Source organism: Cyanistes caeruleus, chromosome 1, assembly GCF_971803275.1.
Source record: "Cyanistes caeruleus chromosome 1, bCyaCae1.hap1.1, whole genome shotgun sequence".
In the NCBI taxonomy this organism is placed as follows: Eukaryota; Metazoa; Chordata; class Aves; order Passeriformes; family Paridae; genus Cyanistes; species Cyanistes caeruleus.
Window position 1 is genome coordinate 119,128,937 of NC_141701.1, and position 15,701 is coordinate 119,144,637.

At 48.5% G+C, this 15,701-nt stretch overlaps 1 protein-coding gene and 1 long non-coding RNA gene across 2 annotated transcripts; one reads left to right on the forward strand and one right to left on the reverse strand.

Annotated features, from left to right (window-relative positions):
* The first annotated feature begins 3,847 nt into the window (after positions 1–3,847).
* LOC147655854 (uncharacterized) lies at positions 3,848–7,174 on the forward strand. The gene is made up of 3 exons (XR_015277058.1): positions 3,848–4,578; positions 4,899–5,011; positions 6,091–7,174. It is a non-coding gene; the product is annotated as an uncharacterized LOC147655854 (long non-coding RNA).
* Positions 7,175–10,364: 3,190 nt separating this feature from the next.
* Positions 10,365–14,086, reverse strand: EVX1 (even-skipped homeobox 1). Its single transcript, XM_086867537.1, has 3 exons — positions 13,462–14,086; positions 11,708–11,958; positions 10,365–11,001 (listed from the first exon to the last, which is right to left on the reverse strand). Exons 1-3 carry the CDS (start codon positions 13,889–13,891, stop codon positions 10,471–10,473), a joined length of 1,212 nt encoding a protein of 403 aa, XP_086723663.1. The 5' UTR covers positions 13,892–14,086; the 3' UTR covers positions 10,365–10,470.
* Positions 14,087–15,701: the final 1,615 nt, after the last annotated feature.

Genomic DNA, 15,701 nt, shown 5'->3' on the forward strand with positions numbered 1-15,701 from the left:
GTTCATATAGCAGAACTATCAGATGGCCTTTATTTTATTATTAATCCTTTTTATCTTCCTCTAATAAATCTGTTTTTCTCAGTATCAGGTCAGTCCTGCAGCTAAAGTGCATGACTATCACAGAGAAATCTGTGCTGACAAAAAGAAAAAATATTCTAAATATTGCAAAATACAACATAAGACATTTAGGAACCCAGTCCTTACATACTGAGGAGGACATCTGAGAAGGCAGAGGTGGAGAAAAGCAGTGTTATAGTGAAATGTGCAAACTTGCAGACCTATGTCAGTGCTGCAGAACTGCATTTGGGCTACTGCAGTTCTTGGTTGCCAGGACAAGAAATATTAAATAAAAAGACAGGCTGCTGATGGAACAAATGCAAAATACCCTCATACTGTGTAGGTAGTTATGGCTTTCATGCTTTGAGAGAGGAGGCTGTAAAACTGGTGACAGTGTAAGAGAAAGCCTCACTCAGAACTCAGCAACTGAATAAAGTGCCTCACATAAATTTCAGGTTTGCTTAGGTTGTCAGAGCAAAGATAGACAGGTACTTTACTACTGTATGTAAACCTCTTTAATGGAAAATGCTGGATAATAAAAGTTCAGTAACTTAGCTGAGAAGAACAGAAGGATAAATTACTGAACATTTTTTATTAGAAATAAAGAAACATGGAGGCTTTTTTATTTTTCTGGTCTATTCTGTTTGCTTTAACCAATGAATCATGGCTAGTATATACTATCAAGATTCTCCACAAGCTAAGTAAAGTCACATCAAGTACCTGTTTTGAAAGTCAAATATACCATATTGCACTCACTAAAAATTAACTGGAAGAAATCTAATGGTCTGTGATGTACAGATCAAGCTTACATTCCTCCAAATTTAACCTATCATTTTATAAAGTGAAAGTTTAACAAGTCTAGGAAATAACTAATTGTACACTTACGATATGATGATGTAACAGCAGCTGTCTGATTTCTACTGGTGTGCCAGATTACAGGAGACATCAGGTACCATCCCTTGCTGAAAGGAATGATGACATACTGAAATTACATGCACACAGATGCTCGAATTTACAGCCACTTTCTCAAGGAAAGGCTGTTGTGAGAATTATGCTTCTGCATAAAAAAAGTGATTGGGTTTATCAGGGTAGATGATTTTGCCCTTGGTGGAGTTACACACCGATGATATGTTGTTGCTATAGCACCATGAAGCCATGCATTCAAATTTAGAAATGTCACTCTAATTGCATAGCAGGGCTTTGAGAAACTTCAAAGTCAGACCTTGGAATATCTTCCTTTTGGCTAAAGAGTGAAGCTGTCACTAAAGACAAAACAAACACCAAAATTTGTCTTGGCTGTAGAAATTGCTTAGGATTCTGAACACATTAAAAGTTAGTTATGATGTTAGTTAAATATGGCTGATCATTACTGTTAAGTGCAATTTGGGTTTTGCTGGGGAATGTTGATATGGGGAATACTCTCTGGGACAATGCCAGGGAAATCAGCACTGGGAGCTAACACAGAGAGTGTTCTCTGATTCCTGCACCTGGATCTGGAGAAACCACAGCAAACTCCCACTAGTGAACACAGCTTTCTTTTTTCCTGTGGAGCAGTATCAGAAAATGGAGGTCATGATGTCCTTTATCCCATCTTGCGCTATTATTTTACAAATGCTTGCGCACAGCCCTTGAGATACAAGTGGCAACTGGGATATAATACAAAATATCAGTAGATGGGTCAGACACATGGATAGCAATTGACCTAATGACAGCAGAAGAAAAGAATCATAATTAGTGACGCTACAGCTTTTTTTTCTTGGAGGACCTGGTGTCATGATCTGAAGTTAGATTATATTAGATTAAATGGGGACTAAATAGATGCAGGAATAGCTGTGTCCTTACCACCAACACACAATTCAGTTGCTCAATGCTTCAGTTTAGCTCTTTTGTAAAAACCTGCCTTTGTGACACAAATTACAAGCAGGCTTTCAGGTGGGAAGCTGTGACTGCCAAAGGAGAGGGAGGGGGTTGTAAAGTCATGTAGCCTCTATATTTTTGCACCACAAGAGCCGGAGTTAACGGCAGAAATGCACTGCTTGGGGCTGAGAATGGCTCAGACATTCAAACTTGTCCATTTGCCTAAATCCACATCTCTGCTAAAACAGGAGCAGGTTTAGAATGTCATTCAGAGCCAAACCAGCACCGGTCAACAGGCTGAGTGCCCTCCTGCCTCCTGAATAGATCCCACTCCACATTTTGGTTGGCTGAAGGGGGAGCATAAACATTGGCAAAGTTAGGAGCTTCCCCTTCCTCCCTTTATTTTTTCTCTTTCTCTTTCCTGCATTATTTTCTGCTTCATTCTTAGTTGTCAGAGGAGGCAAGACTGTGCTACTACATAATTACTATATAGTAAATCAGACCTTTTGAGTTTGGATTAAATTTTACTTCAGGTGATTAATGGAAAGTGAATTTGGAACCCATGACTCAGTGTCTCCACATTAGAGAAAACTTCCCTCCCTGAAGTACACAGGCTTGAGTAAACGTTAGAATTATTGTAGGATAATTCCCAGGAGTGATTCATATTAATGGTGTGGATTTAGTAATAGTAGTTGCTTTATTTGTTCTGAAACTCATATTCGATCCTGTACTGCAATAGCAGTGAGCAAACTTCACTTATGTAGGCAAAAATGCATTTTGGAACAAGTTAGAACTCTCAGAATTTGGTACCAGGCAAGCAATACAAAGAGAGTAAAATGTTTATTTAATACAAATTTAGCAAGGTGAAATCAAGCTATTGAGAAAACTGGCTGACCAGACTGTTAGGGTCTTTTCCCTTGAGTAAGAAATGGAGAGTACCCATCCCGGTGCAAATTAAGGTCTCTGTTAGGAGTGGAGAAGTGGGATTTTCAGGCTGTAATTTTTGGTGGCAGTAAATGACCCACATACACACAGCTTCTGGGGAATGCACATAAGACACCTCTCATGTAACCCTGTTTTGCTGCTCGGGAAGAACGTGGTGAAATGACAATATTTTAACACTGAAAACACAGCTGCGGAAGAGCAAGTAAAATAGTTCATCTTACAAATATCAGTCAGAGATGCTTTCTTGTAAAAATTCTGGTGGCTTAGTTTTGAGGTGTACCCGGGTACTAGGGATTGATGGCTCCCGAAACAGCCTCGAACTGCTTGCCTTCCCCAGAGACACGGCTGCTAACAGCGAGTTTGAGAAGTCAGCATCCTTTCCGTTCTGCCAAATTGATTTCCTTATTAATCAAAAAATCTCATCTTCCTCTGGCTTCAGGTGATTTTTTTTTTTCTTAAAACGTTTTATAACTACCCGAAGAAAAAGGAAAAAAATGAAAATTAAAAAAAAAAAAAAAAAAACAAGGGGAAAGGAGAATAAAATAGAAGAAAATCAGAATTACTTCAAGGTGAGCTTCCAATGACTTCTTGTTCGTTTTGACGGTTCTTGTCAACTACGAACTTTCCCCCCTGTCTCTCTCTCTCTTCGAGCACCTTCTGATCTCAGAAATGTATTTTATTCATTTGATGAATGAAGCGATCAATTTCTCTTTCGACCAAGCGTTTTTGGTTTAGAATAAATTGGCGAAGCGTTTTCCTCCCTCCCTGTTTGCTTTGTTTCCTCCTCCTCCCCAAAGGTAAATCTAGACCGCTGTAATGGCATCTATATATACAATTGTTGTCATTCAAATAAGACGTTTTATCAAGCGTCTTTAAATCTGCAGTCAGCCTCATTTAACCTCTAAAATTACGCTTAACAGGAGACCTTCATTAGGCAAATTGGAAGGAACGTGCGGTATGTGTTAAGCAGCGTCGTTTCCACGCTGCTGACCCCCCTCGGCAGCCGGCGGGGCGGGGGGCGCCGCTCGCCGGGGCCGGGATAAATGTGGGAGCTGCTACACCCCACATCCCTCCCTGTCCGTGGGCACGGGACTTCGCGGGGTGGTTTGCAAGCAGCTGGCCCCGGGTTTGCTCCGTCCTTTCCCCGCTCGGAGGGAGAGGGATGCTGGACACACACCGCCCGGCCGCGTTCTTTATCTTTACCTTGAGAGCGGGCGGACAGCACTCGCCGAGAGAGCTCTCGCCGCCCCAGCTCCCGGGTTGCCTGTCCCAGAGGACACCAATTAAAGGCACTAATTGGACAGCGATACATCAAAGCCTGTCGCTGAGAGCGGCTCCTTGGAGCTCTGGGGGTCCTGTAGGCAGGCTTTTGTTTTAGGCACTGCTCCAGGTTCTCGTGTCGGGCTGCGCACCCGCAGCGCTCCTCTGGCCCGCTCTGCTGCCCGAAAACCTCGCGTTCCCCCACCCCAGCCGAGCCCGAGGATGAGTGTGCCCCTTTCCATGCGGAAAAGCTGCACCGGTGAGGAGCTCCCAGTTCACTGCGAGGATGTCTCACCTCGTGTTGAGCCACCTGTGCTGACCCTGGCACGCTCCCACCCAGGAAACCCACCCCTCTCTGTGGTCAGACTGTGGTGGCTCCCAAGGGCTCTCCGGTGAGCCCCTCGTCCCCAGGAGTGAGACGGGGCCGGAGGACACTGTGGTTGTTCCCTGTGCACCGGGGTAAGCCTCTTCGGGGCAGCAGGTGTTTCTCCGAGCCCGGGATCACCCCTCGAGTCTGGCCAGGAGCTGGCAGCCCCAGACAGGGCTTCAGTGCCAGGGGGAATGAGGGCTCCAGGCAGGTGGGAGGTGTTTGGAGAAAGGATGAGAAGCGGGAGGAGACAGTTATACACCGGAACCCCGACAAACAAGTCTGCTCTCTTCCCTGCTTTCCACCTCTTTTTCGAGAAATTAAAGAATTCTCCCCGTTTCGAAAGCGGTTTATTTCAACTTCTGTAGAGGCTTTATTAACCCTGATTTATTGGGGACCTCGGGTTTCCCAGGTGAGGCTGGTCCAAGCCGGAAAGAAGCAGCCAGGAGAGCTGCAGTGATTCCCTGGCGGCCTCATCCCGAGCCGGGGGGAGGCCGGCTGTGAGCAGGGCTTGGCCCGAAACAGGTACATATATATTTATACATCTCGAATGGGAGCCAGTCAGAGCAGAAAATGACAGGTCTCCCCGCAGGAGAGCTTGGCATCCCCGGGCTGAGCAGCGGTGCAGTTTGCCTATCCTTGCGTGGTTAAAAGCTGATTTTTAACGCGTCCTCTCTGCGGCCATCGCCCTCAGCAGCAAAGCAGAGACTGGGTGGCCCACGAAGGAGCGCGGGTGATTGCCCTGAATAGCATAAGAGCCCATACGGCAGGGATGGAGTTTGGTGATGGTGCCCTTTCTTCCCCACCTGCAACTCCGTTCCTCTCCTCAGGCCGGGGAGGATGTGCCGGGAGAGCAAGGAAGTGTTTGATCATTTACTGCCCACGGAGGCATTTGTTTTTCATTTTGCAAACGCTTCTCCTTAAGTAATTGTTCCTGTTAAGAGCGTATACCTTTCACTGGGCTTCACTGCGCTATAAATAATCTCGATGAAGATGCAAGGATATGACTTTCACAAGATTGGACAATTGATTAAATCTGAGACCTGCAATTGCGAATAATCTTGGAAGGCTATTTAAACAGATGAAGGCCTAAATTGTCTTGCTTGTATCTGAATTAATTTCTCATTCATCATCATTATGGAGTGATTGGTTCTATTCAGGCTTTGCAGCCTGCTGGAACGAAACTGGATTTAAATGAGACTGTAACACAATTTAAATGCTCCCCAGATTTAACGAGGCCAATCGAGCAGCTGCAATAAACACAAATATTTTTCTAAACAGCCTTGTTTTAAATAATTACTTAATACTTTCATGTGATGTTCTTAAGTGGCAATTTCTGTCTCTGAAGTCCCAGGCACTTCTTCGCAGAGAGGGCAGCAGGGAAAATCACTTTATGTGTTTGCTTTGTGTGTGTATGTGCATGCAATACACCGATGGAGATTCTTTAAAATGAGGTTTGTATATATTAGTGTAAATCTGCACTACATTCTTGGTCGTAGATACATTCATTTTAACTGATAAATAAATAAATAAAGCGGGTGGGGCGGGGGGAGCAAACAGTGATTCGGAGGCCAGAGGTTGTGATCTATTTGTTTTCTTGTTAGAAGATCTTGAACCAGCCACCTCTTCTTCCTCCTACCTCAGAGAGAGAGAAGAAAAGAGTCCTAAAACAGGGACCAGTCCCGGCGGGGATCTTCTCGAACCTACCGTAACCGCATCCCTTCCGCAGTACCAGCTCTCCAGGGTCAGGACGGGACGCTCCCGCCTTGCAAAAGGAGAAGCGAGAAGATCTGAATGAAGCAGGCAACATAGAAAGGGCTCCGGGTAGAAGGATGAAGCAGAAAGCTCGTGGGACTGGTTTCTCTCCCCCTTTACATCCACCCAGGAACCTGATGCGCCTAAATGAAGCCGTTCGTGTTAAAGGGACTTCAGCTCTTCCTGACGTGGGCTTTACCCCAGGGTGACACTATTGTAAGAGGCAGGACAGCGAGCCTTGGGGTGACATATGGTGGAGGGTGTTTTCAGGGGCTAAACTCGCTAGTAAAATAAAGTAGCCAGGCGAGCAGGAGAATAATAGAAAACAAAAGGATCTTTCAGATAGACAAGCCAAAAAGCTAAAGGAGCCGCATGCTGTTCTGCAGGTGCCGGCAAATGACCGAACAACCCAGCAGAAAGCGTGGAGTATGGAGAGACGATTTGCCAATGATTTAGGCGCTGAAGTAAAGCGTAGTGCTGGGAAAGCAGATCCGATCCAGATTAATCATACGACCTTAATAAAAACATATAGTCTGAGACGGGAAAGAAAGCGTCAATCTCGTTGCTATTTCGCTTAATGGTACAGGAGGTGACAGATAAAACAGCAAAGATGGGCTGAGTGATTTGATAGTAAAGGAGCAATTTAATGCGCGAGTTACAGCGCTGCTCCCCGGGATCGTTTAGGCTTAACCCGCTCTCTAGAGCTCATCTTCTTCCTCTTCTGGTCCTTTTTTTATTAGTAGTATTATTATTCAGTTGTTTAAAATGAGCATTATCCCAAACATATGCAGTGCAATCAGCTCGGTCACACTTACAAGAACACGCTTTAATAAGGCAATCAATCAAACGCTAACAAGGAGGGGGTGGGAGGGACGGACTTTAGGAGCTGAATTTGGCTGGCCAGGGAGCAAACCCGATGTAGCACATGGGGTGCCCCGAAGACAACTCCCCTCCCGCTGGTGACAAGGGGCCAGGTGCCCATCGCCAGCTCCCCCGGGGCCTCACCCCAATTCCTCGAAGGGTCTCATTCCCGACCGGGGTGAGGCCACGGAACCCTACCCCGTCTGGTGGCAGTGGCTCGGGGCCAAAGGCAGGACCTGCTGCCGGCTGGGTGCCCTGTGTGCGCCCTCGCCGCCGTCAATGTCCCACGCGTGTCCGGAGCCAGCGCCCCACGTGGGGCCGCGGACACCAGCACCGGCGGCGAAGGCGTTAATGGCATCGGCCCCACGCAGCAAATGGAAAATTTCATTATGAAGTAATGAGTAATTCCTCCCACTGAGATGTATTGTTATATCTTCCACTTCAATTTAGGAGCACAGCGGCTCAATTACCTAGAAAATACAGTCAATTAAAGGCTGCTGATTGGACACGAGGACGGATCATCGATCTTGTACTTTCCAATATCGCTCCAGACACCTCATTTTCCCTCCCCTATTAACTGAAAATACTCTTGGCATTACCGCGACCCGCAGCCTATTTACCTGTCGCAGGCAATCTCTGCCCTGTGACCGAGCCGCGGAGAAATTCACAGCCACCCTTTGCCGCAGCATCCTCCGAGAGCGGGCGGTCGGGAGGGCGGCTCTGGAGCCGGGGGAGAGCGGGGAGCGCTCCGGCTGCCTGTCCCTACCCCTGCCTCCCTGCTCCCCCATTGCTAACGGGGAGAATGTCCCCGTCACGGGTGGAAGTGGTAATCAGAGGCTTAAATGTTCTTTTTCTCTCACACGCAGCTAAGTATATAAAATATAGGTGTTTGAATATACATGTGTATATATTGCCCTGTGCGCCAGCCGATGGCATTTTCTGAGCTGGTTCTTTTGCAAGACCAAACTGGTGCCGCGATCACAGCAGCAGCCTCGGCCGGACCTTGGCCTGAGTTCCCGGACCAGCAGGTGCCTGTGCCTGGCCGAGGAACGAGGGGTCTTGGGCTATGTAGAAGACCCCGTTTTTGGTGAATAGTGCTCATCTGCCGTGCTACCCCTCCCCCGACCTCTTCAGCGCTCTCTGCTCCCGGGCTCCTTGAGCGAATGGTATCAAGCGCTGGCTCTGCTGCACCTATTTTACCGGACTGGTTCTTCTGTCTGATAAAAGACAAAATAAAAGAGGGGAAAAGACTCGCAAAGCTCGGATGTTGTTGGGCTCTGCCTTTGGACGTTGTTTACAATTGTTATTTCCGGGGGAGTGGGGGGACGGGGAGGGAGAATCTATTTGTGAGTGTCCAAAAAGGTCCATTGCTTTCCACGTCCATGAGAAAATTTCATTTATAAAGGGTGGAATAATCTGATTATAATTGGAATAATCTGATTATAATCTTTAATGATTTAAAGACTGTGGCTTTAGATCAGGTTTTTTAAAGCTGTAATAATCAATACTTTTTATTGGAAAAAATACATCCTGGCACTCCCATGTCTCTTCCCTGCTCTCCATCCGCTATAGGGAAACGCTGCAATGCACTCCCTCTGCTAAAGACAAAAAAGTCTCCGGTGTGGCAATAAACCAGAGGCTTCTGAGCAATTTAGTACTAAGTAGATACAGAGGTGTCAACACGTCTTTGTTCTGTCCAGCATTTATTTTCCTGCTTGTTGAACTGTAACTGTTAGAAACTGCACGGTGAAATTCGTCTTAAGCAACACTTAAAGCTTTTTTTCTTTTCTTTTTTTTTTTTTTTTTTTTTTTTTCCTTAATAAGCGCGATAAAAATATGGGTGAGAGGTGTTTAAAACGTGTCGTTATTATCTGGTGTTATTTTTGGTGCTATTAAGTTTTATCCCGACATGGTAGCAAATTATGGCGGTGTATTTTTAGGGCTATTTTAAAATAGAATGAAATAAATAATGTCGGTTTTGGAAGAAACCACTACCCAGCTCCGTGCCCGTGGTTTTTAAATTTAAGGTTACAGAAATCCAAGCGAAAACAATGATGCTACCTTCTTCCGAAATACCTTCTGGATAGGAGACGGGTGGGTGAGTTTGTGAAAGAAATACTCCTCAAGAAGGAAGGGTGATCAGTGTGAAGGACACACACAAATGAAAATATTAGAGATGGAGAAAGGAACACCAAGCCCAACAAATAAAATAATTACTTAAAAATAAAATTAAAAAATAATAAAAAGAAGACACAGCAAGGGAAAGGCAATGAGAGAACTGAAGGCTGAAGTACAAAGGAAGGGAAATCGCCTTTGCTCCAATTTACAGACTGGTGATTGTCTGAAGGAGTTGTGCTCCCTGTCACCTCTAATCTCTTCCCTTGGCGGCTTGTTAGCGTTTGGCACGGGGTCTTTGCTCACAGGGCATTGTACATTCGATATTCAAAAACCCTCTTTACATATACATCACTTGCTAATTTCGTCAGTGTGTGCACATTTCAGCGACTGATAATAGGACACTGTTATTTAAAGGACAAATAGCTCTGACCCATAAAGAGGCAGGAGCTCGTATTTTTCCCCTGCCAGTTCCAGTCTGCCTCTTAAAAATAAAAGTTGGAATGAAAGAGGAAATAAAACGCTGGATTTCTGCTCACAACGAAGGACGAGACAAGGGAGGGTAAAGAATGCAATTAAACCACGAAAGTAATGTACAGAATGACAGGTTTTCTTTATGGTAAAGCATTATTATTTTCCATAGAGACAACTGGATAATACTGCCGAGTTGCAAACCGGAAACCTTTTGGTTTTGTTGGGTTTTTTTTGCTGTTTGCCTGTTGTTTTTATTTTCTGAACACTGAGGGATTGCATCTTTTCTTTCTTCATGCGCACAAGCCATTTCGTTATCAAGACAGTGTTTCTTTCAAGTATTTCAGATTCTCTGTCTCATAGGTTTGTGCATAAGGTTTGTTGTGATCCGCAGAAGCCCCAGCCCTTGGGAAGAAGTCTATCCACGGAAAAGAAAGTCCCAGCACATTTCTATAGGTGACTAGCTGGAGCATATTTCATTTGAGTTGATTTTCTTCTTCCTTCGTGCCTTAATTCCTTCTCAGAGATAAATCACTAGTAATTTCTTTCTTTCCTCTTTCTTTTATTTTTCCCCCTTGGAATGTAAATCCTTTTAAGACTGAGCTATTTTTAGTCTTTTTTCTTCTTTTTTTTTTTTCTTTTTCTTTTTTTTTTCCTTTTTTTTTCTGTGGTCGTCCACGGCTGAGGAGAGAACACCATTAAATAAACATGGGCTGTAGGTACATTAACTCGAAGAGAAGTCCGGGAAAGGGATGAGTGTTTAATAACCCTGAGACAAAGGTTTATCTCGTCAAAGGTACTTCTTCTCTCTGGTCCATGGAAACTGAGGTGGCTTTGCTCAGCACAGAGGGCGTGAAAGTGAGAAAGGAGTCAGTCCTGGTTGTGGCCGAACAGGTAAAGTCTGATCCGGAGGGTCTCTGCGCCAGCCCGTTGGACTGGCCGCTGTGGCATGCCAGGCAGGAGCAGGGGTTGCCCCCGGCGCCGCTGAGTCCATGAGTTGGGGCAGGGTACAGAGAGGGATGTCTGAAGGCGCACAGCAGTTCTGGTCTCGGGTACGGGTGGGAGAGGACCCTGAAGGTGTCCAGAGGCCTCAAGGGAGTACTGAAGGGGGTGGCGGCAGAGGCCGATGTGGCGCCGATGCCCATGTGCGAGTAGTAGGGCAGGGACAGGTGGGACGGGAATGGATACGGCAGGTTCCCGGTGGCTGCCGCGTGGCTCATCATGTACGTATAAAACGCCGGGTCGGCCGGGTGAGGCCAGGTCATGGCCAGGCGCTGCCGCTTGTCCTTCATCCTGCGGTTCTGGAACCAAACCTGCGGACAGAGGAGAGGCGAGAGCCGTCACCCGCCGCCGCCCCGCCTGGCCCCGGCCCTGCTCCCGGGGCGGTGCGGCGGACTGCCGGGGAGCGGAGACCGGCGCCAGCTTTCCCTCCTAGAGGGAGTTGTCATCACGTACAGAGGGATCAGTTAAGCCCCTATAAAAATCTATAGGGAAGCCCAGAGGAGCGGCCCTTTTGGGGCGCTTGTTTTCCTTTTTGCTTGTTAGGGCTTGTCCTGCTGCCCCCCTGCCCCCATCCCTGGGTCCCGGCCAGCCGGACAGCTCTGCCTCATTGCTGCCCTTTCGCATCCTCAGCTACCTGGGACTGCTGCTACCGGGTTTATTTTCACGTGCAAATGTTTTGGAAAAGGCAAAGCATAGCGAGATCGAAACAAGATCTGCTACTGGTTTCCTCTTCCCTCCCCCAAGAGCCGAGCCAGATCTGAACTGAACCGAAGGGAGGATTAAAAATAATCCGCTATGGAGAGGGCAGATTAGCGGCGCTGGCCGGGATGACTCCGGGAGCCGTGTCCCGTGTCCCGCATTGCTGCAGGGTGCGGGCAGGGCCAGGAAAGGGGCGGGAGGCGGGGGGAGCCGAGAGGGAGGGTTATGCTGGCAAAGTGCTTTCCCGAGTTTTGCAAGGAAGTTTGGCCATACCGATTTATATCGTGCTAATTGAAAACATGTCCGAGCTGCGTGTACCTTGATGGTGGTTTCTGGCAGATTTAGAGCAGCCGCCAGCTCACATCTCCGGGGCCTGGACACGTAATTCTCCCGGTAAAACTCCTTCTCCAGCCGGGCGATCTGCTCGCGGGTGAAGGCGGTGCGGTAGCGGCGCATCTGATCGCTGGCGCTGCAGGCCAGCGAGCCCTGGGAGCCGCCGCTGCCTCCGCTGCCCTTGGGGTGATCCCCCCCGCCGCCGGGGCTGCCGGCCAGCGCCTCGGAGCACGGCCCTGCGAGGGGAGCCCGGCAACCACACACGCTCGGAGACGGCCGGGCACCGAGGGATGCTCGCCGTCCGCCTCCCCAGAGAACACATTTCCAGCCCCCCATTCCGCCCCGTGCGGCGTTTCCGTGCCTGCCCCGGTGTACTGAGGGTATCGGGGTACTGAGATCCAAGAAGGACCGGGGAGGAGGGCGGCGAGAAGGGGGATGGAACACCGCCTAAGGGTTTGAGGGGGGGCTTATTCGCCCTGGCTGGGAGGTTACCTGTCCCCATCCCTCCCCGACACACACCCCCCGCAATGGCGGTGTCTGCTCGCTGGGCCTCCCGCTCCCTCCCCGCACTGGGAAACCGGAGCGCCGCAGCATCCCCCGACCCTGAGCGTCAGGAAAGGGCAGGTGTGCCCGCCGTCCATGGAGCACGGCTCAGCTGTCCCTTCCTCCAGGCCAGCAAGGACCCGGGAGTGGAGCAGCCAGCAGACAGAGACCGCTCTCTCTGAGGGGAAGGTGAGGCCTTAGGGATCTCCGCTCAGCCTCCAAACAACAGGATGGCACATTTTCAACGACGCTCTAAGTGACAAGGGAGGACAGACAGCGCTCTCTACGCTTCCCGGCTTCTTGAAGTGATTGAGGAACGGGGAGGGGGGAGAAGTGGGTTGTTGTCAGGGTAGGGACGTCTTTGCCGGGCTGGGAAGGTGGGAATAGGGAGTGGGAAGTGGGGGCAGGGGGAAAAGGGGCCTGTCCGCTGCCTTTCCTTTCAAATGCAACTCTCCCTCATTGTGCCCGAGACCAAAGGCAATTAATTCATTGGGACCATTTCCGAGCTGGCGCCACCGAGACATAGAAGTGACAAGGTAATTTGGACCTCTCCTTTTTTTTTTTTTTTTTTTTTTTTTAACCCAACTTGCAAACAAGGCCCTCACTACCGCACTTGGGGCTGGCATGAGTCGGCAAGCGATTTTATGATCTTTATGGGCGCTTCCGCACTCGCCCGGGCACATTTCACCCTGCAAAACCACAAACAGCTCTTGGCCAGAAAACCCGTTTGATCTTACCCACACACACACACACATACAAAAAAACCCCGCCGGTGTGGAGGATCGTAAGGGATTTCCTGAAGTATGCGCTGTCTAGGCGATGGGGAGGAATAAAAATAAAATAGAACAGACTGAAGAGGAGAGCGCGTGGCTGTCTTGGCCGAAAAGATCCTACGGGACAAGCTGCAGACCTGACGCATCCACGACGGGAAGCCTGGCTCCCCTCCAGGGACGCGGGGGCTGCCCGGTGTCGTGTCCTCTGACTCCCAAACAAGCCTCCCGGTGGCAGGGAGGTGAGCAATCAGTCGGGAAAGAGATCACACACGCGCAGACACACACACACACACACGATTTCGTTGCCCCTCGCTCAGCTGGGGAGGGGAAAACCCTCTCCGGCAGTTCCCCCCCGCCCCACCAGTGCTGCCACCCGGCCCCGGAGCGGGCGCGGGGCTGGAGGCATGGGAAGGAGTTGGGTACCTTTGCTGTGCTGGTACTCGGCGCTCCCCGTGGCGCAGTCCGGGGTGCAGCTCACCTCGATTTCCTCATAGAAATCCGACTCGGTGTCCGAGCTGCTCTGCTGCCCTTTGCTGGAGGGGAGCTCCGGGGCTCCGGGGGGCTGCTGTCCGGCCGAAAGCAGTGCTGCCGCCGCCGAGCGGCTCTCCGGCACCGTCCCTGTCCCTGGCAGCACCTCCACCTCCTCTTCGTCTTCTTCTCCGCCACCTCCTCCTCTCTCCCGGGACGACAAGGGGCCAGGTCTGGGGCTGATGCAGTTCCGATGGATCATCTTCTCCTGCGGTTCCGCAGCGGGGCTCCCCACTGCTTCGGACAAATTAGGCACTCTCTTGCCAACTAGAGCGCCAAGAGTAGTCCCCTCCAGAAACATCACCATCTCCTTCCTGGTTTCCATTGTGGCTTTGCTTAAGGGAGGGGAGAAAAAAATCCAGATCTCTTCCCCCCCTCCCTCCTGCTCCCGCCCCAGCCTTGAACAAACCCAGCAACCCTCTCCTGGCAATGCAGAGGAGCCAGCGGTGAGATAGGGTGACCTTGTGATGCGAGCGCTACACTCGGCTGTGCTGCTCTGGGAGGGATCACCATTGCCCTCTTCTTTCTAAGCTGTCATCCTCAATGGTGCAGTCGTCATTACAGTACCACCGGTGACGCCACACATTGATTGCCAGTGGATAAATAGAAACGTCTGCCATTGGGAAGATGAAAGGAAGAGCCGGAGCGAATGGGCTAAATGCGTGATGCACCAGGTGTAGGAGCCCGAGATGGAGAGGGAAGTGTGAAAAAGAGATGCATATGGAGCTGCAAAGATGTTGTAACATGCGGAGAGAGTTCCGCGGGGGGAAGCCTTGCCTGACAATTAAATAGCCCTTTGACTGCTTTAAGGCATTACCTTGATGTAGAATTGAGGCGAAGATTCTTAGCTGCATCCTGGAAGTGAGAAGATACGTACTCAAGCCTCTTCCTTGGATGCATTATTTATTGCTGGCAATCGGCTTCCGCCTAACTGCATATATAAGGCTTCTAAGAATCCTTTGCAAACTTGAGGATAAAGAAATGCGCTGCTGACATTTGAATGTAAAAATAGCTTTGATTTCTTGCTCTGGGTCAATATCGGTTCCTATCGGTATAATTGTCATTGCTTTCTGTTTACTGAGATTAAAACGTTAGTTTACCAGTTGGAAATTCTGATATATATTTATTGCTTCTGACTTGTGAAAAGATTCAACTACTTCACTTGTAACTGTAGTTATTCTGGTTATCTGCTGTTTATCGTTTGCTCTTATTTTTTCCTTTGCTTTTTCCATGTTTCCACGATTCTTATGCGTTTATGAAGGTTTTGTGTTTCCTCTCCTTTCTTCTTTTTAACTAATTGTTTTGCACAAATTATTATCTACTTTCGGGGCGGGGGTGGGGGAAATGCAAGAAGAAGCTCTGCCAAGAATAATTCAGGCTCAGAAAAATGCAAGTTATCAAGGCCAGAGCTTAGGCTAGTGAGCAGATGTTGTTAAAGCAGACATGACAAGGGCAACCATTTGGACAGCACTTGTCTGAAAATAAGGGACCTTGTACCATAAATATAGCGGCACATGTAATCTTTTTGGTGTATTATGATATTTCTAACGAATGCGGTAAGGATCTCATCTTTAGTTAATATTGCCTCACACGTGTAGTGTCAAGTCATTTTTCGCCATCTGTCGTAACTAGGTTGTTCTAAATTTTTTTTTCTCGGAGTGTTATTGGCTAGTCAGGATACAGAAAACATTCAACCAATTACAATCCCAACCCGGTAAGGAATTTACTGGCATATCTGAGGTGACGTTGCTTCGGTGGGGAACAGGCAGAGCAATAGGAAACATGCTGGGATTTTCCGTCTAGCCCTGTGAGCAGGATGCAGAGAGACAAACAAACAAACAAACATACAAGCAAACAAGATTCCCGGTCTGCTGGATGCATGGATTAAGGAGTGCTCCTGGCAATAAGCATACTATTTTCAGGGTGATAAACCACGAAGTTTTACAGGGCTGTGGCCACAATTTGTCCATGCAAATGCACATCATGCACATAACACACTCTGGACAGTGTTGCTTTCCACCACACGTTGTGAAGCCTGCACTGCTCCAAAGCTTGCAAAATCCTTGAAAACTCATTGTTAAATTCCCTTTCCCTTCTCTCCCCTGGCAGCCTCTAGACCGACGTGTGCCCTGTGA